This window comes from Sinocyclocheilus grahami, unplaced genomic scaffold (assembly GCF_001515645.1).
Source record: "Sinocyclocheilus grahami isolate Dianchi unplaced genomic scaffold, SAMN03320097.WGS_v1.1 scaffold600.1, whole genome shotgun sequence".
Lineage (NCBI taxonomy): Eukaryota > Metazoa > Chordata > Actinopteri > Cypriniformes > Cyprinidae > Sinocyclocheilus > Sinocyclocheilus grahami.
The window spans coordinates 336,904-355,657 of record NW_015505779.1 but is presented as its reverse complement, the minus strand read 5'-3'; the positions used below and the strand labels follow the sequence as shown (position 1 = coordinate 355,657).

The 18,754-nt window shown below is 37.8% G+C and overlaps 1 protein-coding gene across 1 annotated transcript in view; it reads right to left on the bottom strand.

The window, feature by feature from the left end:
* Positions 1 to 18,754, bottom strand: part of LOC107557380 (semaphorin-4C-like) — a 77,849-nt gene that overhangs the window by 17,097 nt on the left and 41,998 nt on the right. Inside the window, exons 2-5 of the mRNA XM_016240785.1 lie at positions 14,876 to 15,113; positions 1,356 to 1,510; positions 1,067 to 1,129; positions 844 to 942 (exon numbers count right to left, since the gene is read on the bottom strand). Coding sequence (XP_016096271.1) covers positions 844 to 942; positions 1,067 to 1,129; positions 1,356 to 1,510; positions 14,876 to 15,113 — 555 coding nt within the window. The remainder of the gene's footprint in view (positions 1 to 843; positions 943 to 1,066; positions 1,130 to 1,355; positions 1,511 to 14,875; positions 15,114 to 18,754) is intronic.

Here is an 18,754-nt window from a genome sequence, read left to right as displayed (position 1 = left end):
GCACGCACACACACGCATGCACGCACACACACACACACACACACACATAGATTACCGGTCAAAAGATTGGAATAATGTTTTTCAGAGAGGTCTCTTATGCTCACTGACGCTGCATTTATTTTGAAAAAAAAAAGTAAAAACTTAAAATTAAATTAATTTCTGTGATGCTAATCTGAATTTTCAGCATCATTCCTCCAGTCTTCAGTGTCACATGATCTTCAGAAATCATTCTAATATGCTGATTTTCTGTTCAAGAAACATTTCTGATTATTATCAATGTTGAAAACAGTTCTGCTGCTTAATATTTTCGTGTAAATCGTGACACACTGCCATTCAAAAGTTTTTTTAAACATATAAAATAATACTTTTCTTCAACAAACAAAGGTGCATTGAATTCATCGAAAGTGACAGAGCCATTACATTGCTATTATAACGTTACAAATTATTTCCATTTAGAATAAATGCTGTTTTTTTAAACTTTCTATTCATCAAAGAATCATGAAAAAAACATATCACTGTTTTTACAAAAATATTAAGCAGTGAAAACCGCTTTCAACATTGATTATTAATTACTAAGCACTTTAATTTCTGAAGGATTGTGTGACACTGAAAACTGTAATTAATGTCTGCTGAAAACTCAGATTTGCCATCATAGGAACAAATGACTTTTTAAGATATACTCAAATTTACATTCTTTAAAAATTGCAAGAATATTTCAATCCACTGTTTTTCATCAGAAAAGCATGTAACTTCTGTAAAAAATCCTAACAATTCCAAAACGAATTCCACTCGATCACATGGCTCAGATGGATTTCTGAGTCCAAGATAAAAGCGCACACTCACAATATAGGTGCATTTGGGCTGGAAGGCGTACGTGCCGCATGTGTACAGGTGTGTGTGGTTGTAGCTCTGCAGGAAGCGAATGTAGTTGAAGCACTCAGTCTGCAAAGACGGCGATGACAGAGAGAGAGACACAAAGAGAAAACAGGTGAGAGGGAGGGCGAGTAAATGCATTTCAGACAAAGTAAAGCTGTTAAAACATAAAGGATGCAACATCAGCCGCTACCTGGTTATTCTTCCCCTTCGCTGTGCACTCTCTTTTCTTTTCCACCGGAGCAGACCACTCAATCTGAGAGAGAAAGAGACGTGACTTTTACGAGCAAATGGCACTCTGCATGTAAAACCTGCTGCAACTGGCAATTTACTACAAATGGCTGTGGCATTGAAAGAGTGAGTCATTTTTAAATGCAGATATTTTTGAATGATAAAATGCTAATGCACTTTTTGCGTGATGGCTTGTGGATTAGCATTTATTGGGTGCATTAGGGGTTTTCTGAATGAAACATAATGCATACCTGTGGTCGGAGCTGTCTGCTGATGTCGTTGGGATCCAGAGCAAAGATGTGCTCTCTGGCTCCAACGTACAAAACCCTCTCATGCTCCGCCAGGGTCAACATAGTGTAGTTCCACACCCCAACGGCGCGAAACCTCGCCATACTGTCGTGCACGTCTGAAAAGAGAGAGCAAATGTGGGTTTTTGCCAGTATTAAACGTGATCCAAATGTCACTGATCCAATATGACTCTTGGACTTTAAAAAAATCTCTCACATTTATCATGTTCTCCGATGTTCCTGCTGAAAATGCCAACTTAGGCAAGCATGAATTTCCACGGATACTCATAACCTTAGCTCAAACTGGTTGGCAATGTGTTAAAATGATTAATTCGGGCCAATATGAATTGAAGTGATCCAGGGCGGTTTATGCTGGTTAGTGCAGGTTTTTAGTAAGGCGGTCTTAACATTTCACGTTGGCTAAATTTGCATTAAATACTGTATTATGAACAAAAAAGAAATAACACTCAATGACATAAATGAAATCCTTATACAGGTGCATCTCAATAAATTAGAATGTCGTGGAAAAGTTCATTTATTTCAGTAATTCAACTCAAATTGTGAAACTCGTGAATTAAATAAATGCAACGCACACAGACTGAAGTAGTTTAAGTCTTTGGTTCTTTTAATTAAAAAAATGTCATTGTTAATGTTATATAAATTACATTTATACGTAAATGTATTTTAATATTCATAGGTATTGTGTTCATATTTTAGAATCATGCATATTTTAATTATATAAACAAACAACCATCCATTTACTACAAATAAAATTATATTATATTATATCACACACACACACACACATGTTGTGTTTCCATGGTTTATGGGGACTCTCCATAGGTGTAATGGTTTTTATACTGTACATACTGTATATTCTATTGCTCTACACCAACCCTACCCCTAAACCTACCCCTCACAGGAGACTTTGTGCATTTTTACTTTCTCAAAAAAACTAATTCTGTATGATTTATAAGCTTGTTTCCTCATGGGGACCTCAAAAATGTCCCCACAAGGTCAATCTCTCATTAGAAATATACCCATATATTAAATATATGCATATACATTATATCAACATATACATTATTATTCCTTTATGTTAATATTACACTAATTTTATTTTTAATAAATTATTTTTTATTAATTAATACTTTATTAATATAATTAATATTAATACATAAATATCAATAAAAATACTTTTTGACTTCTATTTATTGTAAAGCTTGTAAGTGGCTGATGCCTCTTCAGCTAGTTGACACTACTAGTCACTAGTAACTGGCACATGCTACAAGTTAGCTGTGATCTTGGGCTATCTGTTGCAGGCTTCAAACAAAGGGCGACATCTTCAATCTTGGTTTAAGCCAGTGAAGAATCCAGGAGGGGACACCAGAATCCCATGCATCCCTGAACACATGAGAACACTGTGCCTGATCTGATTTACCGCTACCAAGGCAGATGGGTGCAGAGAGGAGAGATGAGCAAGTGCTCCAGGAGAAGAGGAGAAAAGGAGAGACACGGCGAGTGGCGGTGATGGAAGTCAGGAGAGCGTGTGGTTATTAGTCGGAGAGCGGCAGCTTGTTAACGTATAAGAGGGCTGGATGATCCAAGAGGAGAGGGGAAACAGATTTCCCCTAGAGAGGACAGAGCACATCTGCTGGGCTGCAAACAGACACACACACGCTCACACTTCTAAATACCTGCATAATGACTCAAATGCCTCTCAGCTAGTCACAGAACTTTGAGTTTATTGAGCTTTGTGCTGAGCCGAGCACAGAGTGACATTTCTAATTATTATTCTGAGAAGATGTCAATTACACACAGTGGGGCAGGACGCACTTACGGATCCTGACCAGACAGTGGCAATGCTGAGCAAACTGTCCACCGAGGGGTTCACTGTAGAGGTCTGCAAGCCCGTCGGGTCCCGACACGCTGAGTCCATTCGGGCCGGGCTCGGGACATTTTTTGTTTTTTTACAGATCGGGCTCGGGTCGGACTCGGGCTCATTTAGCTTCTCTCCTTTTATTGTGCCATATATGCACAGAGCACACATAGGCCTACTGTATGAAATATTGTTATTTTGATTTTATTATAAATATTATACATCGTCATACGCAATACGCAACGTACATACACACGCATTAGCATATAGGTGACAGTTGACCATGCACAGCATCAGGGAGAAGTTGGAGCGTGGGGAGTTACTAAAAGCTCCCAATGCTTCGGAAAAGCTGTATTTTGGAAGAGTTTTGATTTGATTACCACAGCAAACAGTGAGTCAATCGGTCATGTGCAGTACAGAATCTGCAAACATATCCTTGCACATGACAGCAAAAAACGCACGCAATAGCCTAAAGCGTGCCGCAATGCCCCAGCAAAAGTAATTACCTTGAATGTGTCGGGGGGAAATAATGAGATATTTGAATTATTTATTAATAAATTAGTGTTTTTTGAGTCCGTGTCGCAATGATGAATACGACGATCCTGATCCTGAGAAATGCATCTTTACGGATTGTATAAAATCCATAAAAAGAGTTTTTGTTTTTGATTTGAATTATTTCATTTTAAAGTAGTAATTTAAAGCTTTCTATAGATATATTTAGCAAGTTTTTGAGGCAAGTTTTCGCTGAGTTTTGGTTCATCCTTGTGAAGCGCTCCTGGCCGAAATTGCAGAAAGCACATCCTGTATGTATCCTTTATTTTATGAAAGGACAACACTTTGTTGATATTGTGAGTGCACACAAATAAAAGTAGATCCTTTACAGTTCCGAGTGATGTATTACCTTTATGAGCAATAATTACGGCATATTTTAAGTTGTTTCCAATGCAAGTGATTGTGCCGGCGCCTCCGTGTCCTGTAAAGCGCACTTTAGCTCTCCGCACAAACGCTCTCCACTGTTTTGGTAGAAGGGGGAAAAAAAGTCGGGCTCGGGTCGGACTCGGTCCAAGAATTCTGATGAGCTGTCGGACCCGGGCCGGGCCAGGGCCAGGGCCGGGCTAGGGCCTATATTTGAGGCCCGTGCAGGCATCAGGGAGAAGTTGGAGCGTGGGGAGTTACTAAAAGCTCCCAATGCTTCGGAAAAGCTGTATTTTGGAAGAGTTTTGATTTGATTACCACAGCAAACAGTGAGTCAATCGGTCATGTGCAGTACAGAATCTGCAAACATATCCTTGCACATGACAGCAAAAAACGCACGAAATAGCCTAAAGCGTGCCGCAATGCCCCAGCAAAAGTAATTACCTTGAATGTGTCGGGGGGAAATAATGAGATATTTGAATTATTTATTAATAAATTAGTGTTTTTTGAGTCCGTGTCGCAATGATGAATACGACGATCCTGATCCTGAGAAATGCATCTTTACGGATTGTATAAAATCCATAAAAAGAGTTTTTGTTTTTGATTTGAATTATTTCATTTTAAAGTAGTAATTTAAAGCTTTCTATAGATATATTTAGCAAGTTTTTGAGGCAAGTTTTCGCTGAGTTTTGGTTCATCCTTGTGAAGCGCTCCTGGCCGAAATTGCAGAAAGCACATCCTGTATGTATCCTTTATTTTATGAAAGGACAACACTTTGTTGATATAGCAAAAAACGCACGCAATAGCCTAAAGCGTGCCGCAATGCCCCAGCAAAAGTAATTACCTTGAATGTGTCGGGGGGAAATAATGAGATATTTGAATTATTTATTAATAAATTAGTGTTTTTTGAGTCCGTGTCGCAATGATGAATACGACGATCCTGATCCTGAGAAATGCATCTTTACGGATTGTATAAAATCCATAAAAAGAGTTTTTGTTTTTGATTTGAATTATTTCATTTTAAAGTAGTAATTTAAAGCTTTCTATAGATATATTTAGCAAGTTTTTGAGGCAAGTTTTCGCTGAGTTTTGGTTCATCCTTGTGAAGCGCTCCTGGCCGAAATTGCAGAAAGCACATCCTGTATGTATCCTTTATTTTATGAAAGGACAACACTTTGTTGATATTGTGAGTGCACACAAATAAAAGTAGATCCTTTACAGTTCCGAGTGATGTATTACCTTTATGAGCAATAATTACGGCATATTTTAAGTTGTTTCCAATGCAAGTGATTGTGCCGGCGCCTCCGTGTCCTGTAAAGCGCACTTTAGCTCTCCGCACAAACGCTCTCCACTGTTTTGGTAGAAGGGGGAAAAAAAGTCGGGCTCGGGTCGGACTCGGTCCAAGAATTCTGATGAGCTGTCGGACCCGGGCCGGGCCAGGGCCAGGGCCGGGCTAGGGCCTATATTTGAGGCCCGTGCAGGGCTCTAGTTCACTGTCTGTTTTGTACAGGGAAAAGAACATATATAGTCCCAAACCCTTCACTGGTAACTGTGCTGAGCTGTGACATGAACGATAGCTGACAGGAGAAAAGTTAGGGATAAATCAATGTCAAAATTCTGGTTAATACGATAAGCTGAATTTGAAAATGATAAATGGCAGCTTAAAAATGCATACTATAGTAGTCAACGTTTGAAGTGGATCAAAAAAGTTCATCAAAGTTGTCCTAAGACAAGAATGCATTTTGGTTTTAGATTTTAGGACAACGTTGATGAAAGGTTTTGATCCACTTCAAATGTTGACTAGTGTATTTTAAATAAATTTAAAATAAAATCAATCCTTCCGATAGGCACCGCAACATTGTAACAATATGTTGACATTCTAAATTTACTAAAATGTAAATAAAAATAAATTAAAACTAAACCGACATTAAAACAAACTAATAAAAATCACAAAAGCAAGACAAATCTATATTTGAACAGTTATAGAATTTTAGCGTTCTTAAAAGAATTACAAAGAATTAAGCCTCACATATATACTAATTATTCAATAAATATCGTGCATCCAATGAAATTAAATATATAGAATATATTTATAATATTACATTTAACAATGTTTATGATTAGTGTTTTGATATATATTATATGTTTTACATTCATAACAAATATACAATAAATATTGTGCATCCCATGGCAAATATAAATAGGCATCACAAAATAATAATGTATGTTTACAATTTAACAATGTAATTAGTTTATGAGTGTTTTGAAAATTTTAAGACTTAAGACTTAAGTCTTACATTTATAATTTTCTTTTTTACAATAAATATTGTGCATCCCATGGAAAATATATGTAGGCCTCACAGCAATATAATGCATATTTAGTAGATACATGGATACTTTTGAATGGCTGTCAATGGAGAAAGATGCCAGATGGTGCAGTTACTGCATCTACCAGCAGGGGCTGACTGCCAAAAGCTAAACTTGCAAAACTTTCCCACTTGGTTTTGGATGGTTAGCAGAACTTAATTAAAAAAGCAAACAAAAGGAACACACAAAGAACAAGTCGACCAAAGCCAGCGTATCTAATGGGGAGAGATGGAGTGTAGGGCCTAAAAAAGGAACAAGCTAAAAATAGATGTCACTTTGAATGGAATCCAGATGTGAGCAACATAAAGGGAACAGAGGTGAACTCTCTGTGTGTGTGTCTTTGTCCTTCATGAGTTCTCGGCTGGGCCGAATGAGAGGGCAGTGATCTCCGGTTGAGGGAAACGAGCCGCAGAACTGAAACGAGTCGAGTTGAAGGCTGCTGTTTTCCTCTGATGTTCCTCCACGGCTCCTTACAAAGCAGCTTTGCTATAAATACAGTCCTGCCCTGCTTATAGCTCATAACCGCAGTGCTCCAAACACACACTCTACTATTAAAGACCTATTTTAAGGCCTTTGAAGCTTTGACACGGATACCAAAGAATGACTTAGAAACACAAAAAATGGACACACACACACACACTAACTAGGAAGAGAAGAGCGCATATACGGGTTATAAGAACACACCCACGTTTGCTAGGACACAGACGAGAGGAGCCACCGTCTGAAGCTGACACATAATGGCACAATTAAAAGAGAAGAGAGAGAAAGAAACATTAAGAAAGATGCAGGTGGCGTGTTTGCGCTGACACACGAACACAAGCGGTGTGTTCGCTGGAGAGCGTGAGAGAGTGGGGGACGAGGGGAAGTGCTGTAATTGCAGTAGATTAGCTGCTTTGGGAAGAGAAGAGAGGAGAACTTGGGCTCAGCTTCAGGAAACGGTCAGAACGGAGCACCACAACTATAGGCCCAAACACTCGCAAACGCCACAAAGTGCACAGAGCGAGCGAGGGAACGGTGACAGGAATGCAAAGAGGTGTGGTGTTGAGAAAACGACACAGTGGTGGCCAAAATGATTAGAACACTAGAATTTTCACCAGATAAAAAATGGTTTAAAGTCAGTTATCTCTATCTTTTGCTGTAGTGTGTCAGCAGGAAATATCAGTTTATATTCCCAAACATTCATTCTGCCATTAATTGTAATAATCTAGTGAGATGTTTGTGCTGCACACAGAGATGTGATCTGATCCTCATCAGTCTGTCTGGAATGACGTGAAGAAACAGAACAAAACTGAGACAGACTCAATCCAGAAGAACTGTGTCTCCAAGACGCTTCAAGAAACCTCCTGCCTCTTTCTAAAAAACCTCAATTTTTTATCTGGTGAAAATACTAGTGTTCTAATAATTTTGGCCACCACTGTACATGGTAGATTTCTCTCTCCACAATAGGGCTGAAACGATTAGTCGACATTATCAACAATAAAAAAATGTGTTGTTGTTGAGTAGTCGTTTGATCTCATATGACCTAATGTAAGAGCCTGCAATAATGCGGTTTGTCCAGTGTGGCGCAAGACTGTAATTAAGCCCTCCTGGATGCAATTCAAGAGAAGAAGATATTTTCCAGCATTTGGATGAATATGTGAATATATGCTGCATGCTTTCCTCTCAATAATGAAATAAACACAGCGGTGAGAAAGCAGCAGTTAAGAACACATCTGATTACAGCGATGTGTATGTTTGCATAAGCTCTGCAGTTCTGTACTCCAGTAATGTTCTTAAGCCGCACATGGTCATGTAAACGTGGTAACCCGTTTTCTTTTATCGGAGTAAGGTCATAAACGGCATAAGCATAAACCGGTCGCAACAGGTAGTTGTTTGCCTCTTACTCTGATTTTGCGCGGCATATAAACGCAATAACCTGCTTTCTGAAGTGTGCATGCGTGATATGTGACAGGAACACATCGTTAGTGCAGATTTAAGCGCATCTAGACAAAGCAAACGTCTTGCAGTAAAGAAAGAAGGAAATATATCACAAAAGCAGACTTTTTCATGACGCAGAAAATGATCAAAGTGTTCTCATCTCATGCAGCAGAAGTAGAAGTGGTTCAGTCACAATGCTGCGTTTATAACTGCATGAGAGGATAATATATGAGCTGTATGTGATATGTGACAGGAACACATCGTTAGTGCAGATTTAAGCGCATCTAGACAAAGCAAACGTCTTGCAGTAAAGAAAGAAGGAAATATACTACAAAAGCAGACTTCATCTCGTGCAGCAGAAGTAGAAGTGGTTCAGTCACAATGCTGCGTTTATAACTGCATGAGAGGATAATATATGAGCTGTAAGTGACAGGAACACATCGTTAGTGCAGATTTAAGCGCATCTAGACAAAGCAAACGTCTTGCAGTAAAGAAAGAAGGAAATATATCACAAAAGCAGACTTTTTCATGACGCAGAAAATGATCAAAGTGTTCTCATCTCATGCAGCAGAAGTAGAAGTGGTTCAGTCACAATGCTGCGTTTATAACTGCATGAGAGGATAATATATGAGCTGTAAGTTTCCCGCTGACATATTGCAAGATTAATTTAACCTCACAACTGACACATGTATGGAGTACTCAGAGTCAGATATGCAAATGATTATATTTTGACGTCACTACAGGGAAATAACCTGATTTATTAATGAAGTCATGCAAATGCAGTTTACGCAGGTTACTGATGTGCATGTAAACGGGGAAAACTGGTTATTTTAATAAGCTGATATTTGTGAGTTATCAGCTTACTGGTGTGTATGTAAACGTGCTCAATTAATCATTCACATAATCTTAATCGTTTGTTGCAGCCCTATGCCACAGGAGAGAAAAATCACACTCAACTCTTTCTCCTAGTTAGCAAACAGAGGCTTCTGCTTAAAGGTGCTGTGGAATACCACACATAACTTGACAGACATCTCAAGATCCTGACAGATGTCACTGGAATACGTGTCATAGCTGTCTCGCTGACTGTGTAGATAGACAGCAGAAAAGAGTCAGGGGAGCGGCCCACGCCTTTTAGCCTAGCCCAAATCTGGCCTATCAGGAACGCTCTCTGCATGTGACTCATTGTGCGTGTTCATGATTTCCGACATGTGTTAGAAGGCCTTTGAGAGGAGGACATGTGGTTGAATGAAGCAAAATGGTGAGAGTTAGCTAAACAGCTAAGAGAAATTACTCACAGCACCACATAAGTATTTTTTTCCCCTGAGTATTCTCTATAAAATCTTATGCTAGTTTCTGGGTTTTGGAAATGAGTTAATGGCACCAGCTACCAAGTTTCAGAAACCACTGTAACCCTACATTAAGACTAGCTTCTACCTGGTTTGTTGCTGGTCCAAGACGGTTTAGACGATTAAAAATATATTTAAAATGCTCTTGGTAATTAACAATAAATCTGAAATAAATCAGATAAATATCAGATGAAAACTTAAAGAAACTTGAAAAACTAAAATGAGAAATATTGAATTGGCAACTAACCGAAATAAATAAGTTGCCTAAAAGTTGATTACCAAAGCGAAAACTGAAATACAAATTAAAGCTAATAAAAATATATATAAGCACACATTTATTAAAACTAAAATCAAAATTGAAAATATAAAAATACAAGCTAATTCAAAATATTAATATATCATATCCTTATAAAACAATTACCATGGATTTACTTCAAATAAACTATAGTTAACCCATGGTAACCACAAATTAACACAAATTAACTACACTAACCATAGTTTAACCATAGTGTTTATAGTAAAACTGTGGTTATACTAATGGTAATCAAAAGGCTGAAAAACATTGGTTACCACACTTTTACTACAATAAAACCATGGTTAATTTTCGTGAGGTTACAAATATGCTATATAATATATATGATAGCATATAAGTAATACTAAAATAACACTTGCACCAGCTCGGACTAACTAATAGACCAGCTAGAAACCAGTTGCTATTTCAAAACACAGCTACCAAGGAAAGTTTCAGAAGAGATCTCAACAATCTTACAAACCATGCTCAGTTCCCTCTTTTCCTCGCTTTCCTTCGCTTTTAAATAGCTTAAAAGCGCCGTGCGCATTTTACTTTCACTTTCAAATAGCGGCAAGTCGGCGTAACGCAATTGTTAGTTTGAATTTTCCCTCTTTTCCTTGCTTTACCTTCGCTTTTAAATAGCTTAAAAGCGCCGTGCGCATTTTACTTTCACTTTCAAATTACATTTACATTTAGTCATTTAGCGGACGCTTTTATCCAAAGCGACTTACAATTGGGGGATACATAAAGAGATTCTTCTTAAAGAGGCAAACAGACACAAGAAGTGGTTGTAATACCAAGTTCTTAGACATTGTTCAAATAAGTACAAGCTAGACAGAGAAGGAATAAATAAAGAGAGATACTTTTTTTTAAGATGAAGTCAAGTAGCTTCGAAAGAGATGAGTTTTCAGCTGTCGCTTGAAAATTGTCAGGGATTCAGCATTCCGGATAGGGGTGGGAAGATCGTTCCACCAGCCAGGAGTGGTGAACGAGAATGTTCTGGAAAGTGATTTTGAGCCTCTCTGTGATGGTACCATGAGGCGTCGCTCACTAGCGGATCTCAGACTTCTGAAGGGGATGTAAATTCGTAGTAGTGAGTGGAAGTAGGCGGGTGATGAGCCTGTGGCTGTTCTACATGCAAGCATCAATGTCTTGAACTTGATTCGGGCCGCAACCGGTAGCCAGTGCAAGGAGATAAAGAGAGGTGTAACATGGGCTCTTTTGGGCTCGTTGAAGACCAGTCGTGCCGCTGCATTCTGAATCATTTGTAGAGGTTTGATTGTGCTTGATGGGAGTCCAGCCAGAAGAGCATTGCAGTAGTCCAGCCTAGAGATGACAAGGGCCTGGACAAGAAGTTGTGCAGCATGCTCCGTTAGAAAGGGCCTGATCTTTCTGATGTTGTGCAATGCAAACCTGCAAGATCGAGCGGTCTTTGCAATGTGGTCTTTGAAGGTCAGCTGGTTATCAAAAGTTACACCAAGATTTCTGACCGAAGTTGATGGGGTAATTGTAGAAGAACCTAGCTGGATGGAAAAATCATACTGTAGAGTTGGAGTGGCAGGGAAGACAAGAAGCTCAGTCTTTGCCAGGTTGAGCTGTAAGTGATATTCTTTCATCCATGCCGAGATGTCTGCCAGGCAGCCTGAGATCCGTGCAGCTACCGTTGGATCAACTGGTTGAAATGAAAGATAGAGCTGTGTGGCTTCCCATATGTACGGCTGAACACCGGTTCTCTCGCACTCTGTCATGTTGCTTCTACTGGCTGTTTATTGCTGTAGCTGTACAAAGTAGAGATGTATACGCAGAGATGGGCAGGAATATGCAGCTCATTTGTATTTAAAGTGATATACACCAAAACAGCTCTTTTTTAGACACGCCCCAAAAATGATATTTTCCAGATGTTATAATAAATTATCTGTCAGGTATTTTGAGCTGAAACTTCACAGACACATTCTGGGGACACCCAAGACCAATACTACATCTTGTAAAAAGGGGCATAATAGGTGCCCTTTAAAATAGCTGTTTTCTGTTTGAATATATTTTAAAATGTAATTTATTCCTGTGATGCAAAGCTGCATTTTCAACATCATTACTCCAGTCTTCAGTGTCACATGATCTGAAAGCGGCGAGCACACAAAAAATAGAAAGACTTTCTTTTTTCTGTCCCCTTTAACAAACAGCCTTCTTCTGGAGCGAACAGGTCCACAAAGGGTATGGGAGACGGATTTATTGGATGAAAAAAGAAACACACTTTTACAGACAATGAGAGGCACGAGTCTGTTAGAGAGGATAGATCACAGACGTCGCTGTATATCTGTGTGAGAGGAGGAGTCGGGCACAGATAGACGGCATACACACGCAGTGGGCCTGTCCTTTTCAGCGGAGGCCGTCATTATAGTAATTGGAGGGTAGAGAGATGTGCTTCAGGCAGGCAGTCCCTTTCTCTCTCTCTCTGTAGCTTTGCCATCCTCAGCGCATTGGACTTATTCACATATAAATGCACAAACCCTCTAAGTCAGCTGAAGCTCCATTTGGCCTCTGATGAAATTCAGCTTTAATTTTCTGTTTGATCTGCTCTTTATATTTTTATTTTTCATTTTAGTCTTAGTTAAAAGTTTTGGTAATTTTGTTCTATGCTGAATAATCTTATTAAGCATTTATTATTTATTTATTTATTTTTTTCCCCCGGCTTAGATTTAATTATTTTTTATTTCACTTTTAGCTTGTATGTTCAGTTAATTACTACCCCTTTATTTCAATTACTGAAAGCAATTTTGAATAGTTTTAGTTTGTGCATTCATACAGTACATCTACTAAGTCAGCAGGAGTTTCCTTTGGTCTTTAATCTTCTGTTTGACCTGCTCTCATTCTCTCTCTCTGACCGCGTCGTGCACTGATTGCTCTGCTTGGAAAGTTACGGGTGACTCCCCTTTGAACTCTCAGAGCTGTTTTTGAAGGATGAAGACAACAGTATAACATCTGCCAGAATAAGTCACAGCACTTTGATAATGAACGGAGGCGGAGAAATGGGAATGAAAAGACATTTAGTTACAAGAAAGACACATGTTTACTTGTGAATCCCCGGTGTCTTTGCCTGCTTTTCAGTCTTTCATCCTCCCTGAAAAGCGCATGTGCAGGCCTACTGTTTTCATGGTTTAGGGCCCAAACGTAGTCACACATGACCTGAAACAGTAGTTAAACACACGGTGTACTTTTCTGTTCTTTCTGGACTTTCTCTGACGTCTCTCTCTCTCTCTCTCTCTTTCTCGCTGGAGCTCAACTAAAGCCCTTTCCTGTCCATTTAAGGCTGTGTTCCCAGCCGCTGTGCTCCCTACTGAGGGCTTAAAAGGAGATGCTATCAGTTTATGTGTGTATAAAATGATGCCTACTGCTTGATGTTTACTGTAGTTGTTTGTTTGATTATCAACTGTGATTTGGATTAAAACAGGAAAGATTTACTAAACAGTTGTGCCACTTTATGTCACATTTATAAGCATGCAGCATATCATTAACCACCAGTAATCTAGTTGTTATGCTTTAATTTAAGCCATGCCATTCATGTTATGCATCTCCTTTCAAACTACTGTTCAAAAATTTAGGGTCAGCAAGGTTTTTTTTTTAAAGAAATTAATACTTTTATTCAGTAAGGACACATTAAATTGATCAAAAGTGACAGTAAATACATTTATAATGCTACAACAGATTTTTAGTTCAAAGAAATGTTGTTCTTCTAAACTTTTATACATTAAAGAATCTTGAAAAATCCTAGAATTTCTTTTTTTTAATTTCAACGAATTCATAATTTTTCGCTGTTAATCATATTTTTTTTGTATTTTTGATTAAATAAACGCAACCTTGGTAAGCAAGACACTTCAAAAACATTAAAAAATCATAAGTCAATATTTACCTGATACAACAAACACAGAGATATTACGTTAAGATGTTTGTGTACTATTTCTATTGATCTTTACAGAAGTAAAACTGAACTGGCCTGCAACTGGCGTACAAATTGGGATCAATGTTAATTTTGAGAATGTGTTTGCATCATTAACCTGATTATAGTGCTAAGATAATGCAAATACAACACAAGAATCAGTATCTTAGACCATATTTCTGTCTCATAATGCTATACTCGGCAAATGCTTAAAACAGGCCATATTTACTTGAGAAACAAAACTGTGAAAATAAGCTTTTACTGCAAGTTCAAATGTTTTTTTTTACCCATGCTGTCAAATTGCTTATCTCCTATTTTAAGAATAAACCTCACTAAATTTTGTTAGATGCATGCTAAAAATGTAAAACATATTTTTTCCATCGAGGAAAGGAGAGTACACATAATTCAAATGATACTATCTGAAAACGAGTCTTATAATATTAAGCTCAAGTAAATGCATTTTTATGGATGCTTCTTGGAAAAGACACAAATACTGATGAAGAGTAACAGCACTATCGCACAACTTGTTCTTAGTGAGTTCCCCTCAGAGACAGCATGAGAGAAAAAGAGAACATTGTGAGAAAGGAAGAACAGACACAAATGGAGAGGGTGCAAATGAATAGGGATGAAGGCTCTACCATAAAGACCTATAAAACCACGCAGTAATGTGATATCTCGGTAAATTCAAAGCAGAAATCACACCTCTTATCTCAAATCTGCATGGAGAATGAAGGGAGGGGTCGACTAAAGAAAAGAAGAAAGAGATGGACGAATAAAGAAAGGAGTACCATAAAAACAGTGTGAGAAAAAAGGGAACAGGACAGTGCTACTCACCATTATATTTAACAGTCTTGCGTGGGACGGGGTTCCAGTTGACACAAATCCCCTTTTCAAAGCCGATCACGCACATCACGAGAAGAACTTTCGCACACCACATTTCTCCGCTCCACGGAGTGCAGCTTCTGATTGGACGAGAAGCGAGGGTTCTGATTGGACGAGAAGCGAGGGTTCTGATTAGACGAGAAGCGAGGGTTCTGATTGGACAACGAGGCTCCAGATGCACACAACGGCTGTCAGGGGAGATACAGAAAACAAAAAACAGAAACAGAAGTGATTACGAGATGCACGCCAATGTCTTCCTCTCGCTATCCCAGTAGAGCTGGAACTGTTTATGGATTGACAAAACACAGTCAGGACAATTTAATGATACAACGATAAATGCATCCTCACTGTAAAAAATAAATAGTTGAGAAAACGTAAAAAAAAAGGCAATTTTTGAGTTCTCTCAACAACAGTTTTTTAGTTCTGCTCAGTAAAGATGCTTTGTTTAGCCAATGTAAATTAGTTTGTTCATGCAATGCTAATTGTCTTATTTTTGCTAATAGAAAAATTATTGTCACAGAAACCGAAACAACAATTACTGTCGTTGAGGTAATCATTTTTTTCTGTTTCCTGGAAGAAAAAAAAGCGTACAAATTGGGATCAATGTTAATTTTGAGAATGTGTTTGCATCATTAACCTGATTATAGTGCTAAGATAATGCAAATACAACACAAGAATCAGTATCTTAGACCATATTTCTGTCTCATAATGCTATACTCGGCAAATGCTTAAAACAGGCCATATTTACTTGAGAAACAAAACTGTGAAAATAAGCTTTTACTGCAAGTTCAAATGTTTTTTTTTACCCATGCTGTCAAATTGCTTATCTCCTATTTTAAGAATAAACCTCACTAAATTTTGTTAGATGCATGCTAAAAATGTAAAACATATTTTTTCCATCGAGGAAAGGAGAGTACACATAATTCAAATGATACTATCTGAAAACGAGTCTTATAATATTAAGCTCAAGTAAATGCATTTTTATGGATGCTTCTTGGAAAAGACACAAATACTGATGAAGAGTAACAGCACTATCGCACAACTTGTTCTTAGTGAGTTCCCCTCAGAGACAGCATGAGAGAAAAAGAGAACATTGTGAGAAAGGAAGAACAGACACAAATGGAGAGGGTGCAAATGAATAGGGATGAAGGCTCTACCATAAAGACCTATAAAACCACGCAGTAATGTGATATCTCGGTAAATTCAAAGCAGAAATCACACCTCTTATCTCAAATCTGCATGGAGAATGAAGGGAGGGGTCGACTAAAGAAAAGAAGAAAGAGATGGACGAATAAATTGTCTTATTTTTGCTAATAGAAAAATTATTGTCACAGAAACCGAAACAACAATTACTGTCGTTGAGGTAATAATTTTTTTCTGTTTCCTGGAAGAAAAAAAAGAGTGTGTAAAAAGTCACCACATTATCAATTTGATGTTTATTTACGAATAACAAACCTTAATGGATAACTTAGTCTGATATGTAAACAACATTGTAAAACTTGAGACTAAGATATCCAGATATAAGCTGTTAAACATACTCTAGGCCTCAAAACTAGACACACACACCTCAAGAACGATGCAATCAACAGAGCTCTTTACATCACAGTACAACACATAACTAACAATAATGACAAAACAACAACAAAAAAGTTTAAATGAAGTCAGCAAAACAATAATCCTATAACAGTAACTGCATCAATTATTCATGCTGCAATGCATGCTGGGAACTCACAAACAATATGAAACTCTGTGTTTGACTGGTTGGGACAACATTTGGGGTAATTTTGTTGGTCTGACAAGGGTTTTTATGTAGTTTCACGAAAATAGCATTCTTTAGCATTTGAGACTCGAAAGGTTTCGTAAAGTGGAAAATGTTTTAAATTGCGGATGCTTGTCAGAGCATGACAGCATCGACACAACTCAGCATCGTTTACGAAGAACATGTCGCACGCGGAGGACGGCAGGAGCGGACAAGCGAGGGACGCGTTTGTAATTATAATTATGATGCAAGGTTTCAAGGGAAAGAGCAGGGTCCAGTCTGTTCAGCAATGGCTGTTTTCACACGCTTGCTCTAATCATCAACTCGCACCTGTTTCTCTCCATTAAAAAGGGAAATTAGGGCCTTGATAATATTTGCTGATTTGAGAGCAAACCCGTTGACTTTTAAATGTGCGCCAAATGTCAAATTAGCGGCGCGGATAACAACGTGAAGCCCTCTTTCTGCCAGCCCCGTGTTTTATCATTCCGTCTGAAAGGGTTGTGTGAATTTAAAAGTTTGCAGTGATAAGCAAGCGTGGAGGGGCTGGATTGAGAGACACACACACACCTGTGAGGGAGCAATCTCACGACCATTGATTTCTGTTTTTCTTTTTTCATTAGCATGAAAGAGCGAGAGAGAGACTGATAAGAGAAGTCAGAGATGGTGGCGATTTGCTTCAAATGAGTTGTCTGTAATAGAGGGGTTGCAATACAGCAATTCGATGACTCACATCTCCACTTGCACGGCAGTTTTTTATTGGATCGATGCGCCGTTGCTTATATCTGTGCTGTGGGGAGGGACTGTTGTGACAGGTGCTGTCTGCTCGACTTTTAAAAACAGATGATTGTGTTCTCCGCACTTTTTCTTGCACGGCAATTCCAAGCTAAATATATGCTCTTTTGCTCTCTTTGTGTGTGTACACTGCTGTTCAAAAGTTTGGGATTCATAATGGTTTTTAAAGGAGTCTCTTATGCTAATCAAGGCTGTATTTATTTGATCAAAAATACAGAGAAAGATGTAATTTAGTGAAATATTATTGCAATTTAAAATAACAGTATTATATTTTAATATACTTTAAAATATGTGACCCTGGAGCACACAACCAGTCATAAGGGTCAATTTTTTGAAATTGAGGTTTATACATCATCTGAAAGCTGAATAAATGAGCTCTCCATTGATGTATGGTTTGTTAGGATAGCACAATATTTGAAAATCTGGAATCTGAGGGTGCAAAAAAATCAAAATATTGAGAAAATCATCTTTAAAGTTGTCCAAATTAAGTTTTTTAGCAATGCATATTAAATATAGCTGTGCTACTTATGACTGCTTTTGTGCTCCAGGGTCACATGTAATGTATTTCTGTGATGCGCAGCTGTATTTTCAGCATCATTCCTCCAGTCTTCAGTGTCACATGATCTTCAGAAATCAGTATAATATGCTGATCTATAATCAATGTTTTATTTATTTATTTATTTTTTGGGACCCATCATACTTTTTTTTCAGGATTCTTTAATAAATAAAAAGTAAAAAAATAACAGTGTTGTGCTACTATTCAAAAGTGTGGGTTCAGTCCATTTAAAAAAAAAGAAATTAATACTTTTATTCAGCAAGGATGTGTTTAATGGAAAAAAATAAAGTAATAGTAAAGCCTTATAGTTAGAAAATATTTATATTTTGAATAAATGCTGTTCTTTTTAACTTTTTATTCCTCAAAGAATTCTGAAACAATTATCACAGGTTCCAAAGAAATATGAAGCAGCAACAGGTTCAGCACTGATAATAAATCAGCATATTATACTGATTTCTGAAGATCATGTGACACTGAAGACTGGAGTAATGATGCTGAAAATACAGCTTTGATCACAGAAATAAATTATATTTTAAATTATATTGAAATAGGAAGCCGATATTAGAAATTGCAATAATATTTCACAATATTACAGTTTTTTCTGTATTTTTGATTACATAAATACAGCCTTGATGACCGTAAGAGACACACACACACAACGACACACACACACACACCGACACACACACAACGACACACACACACACACACACACACACACACA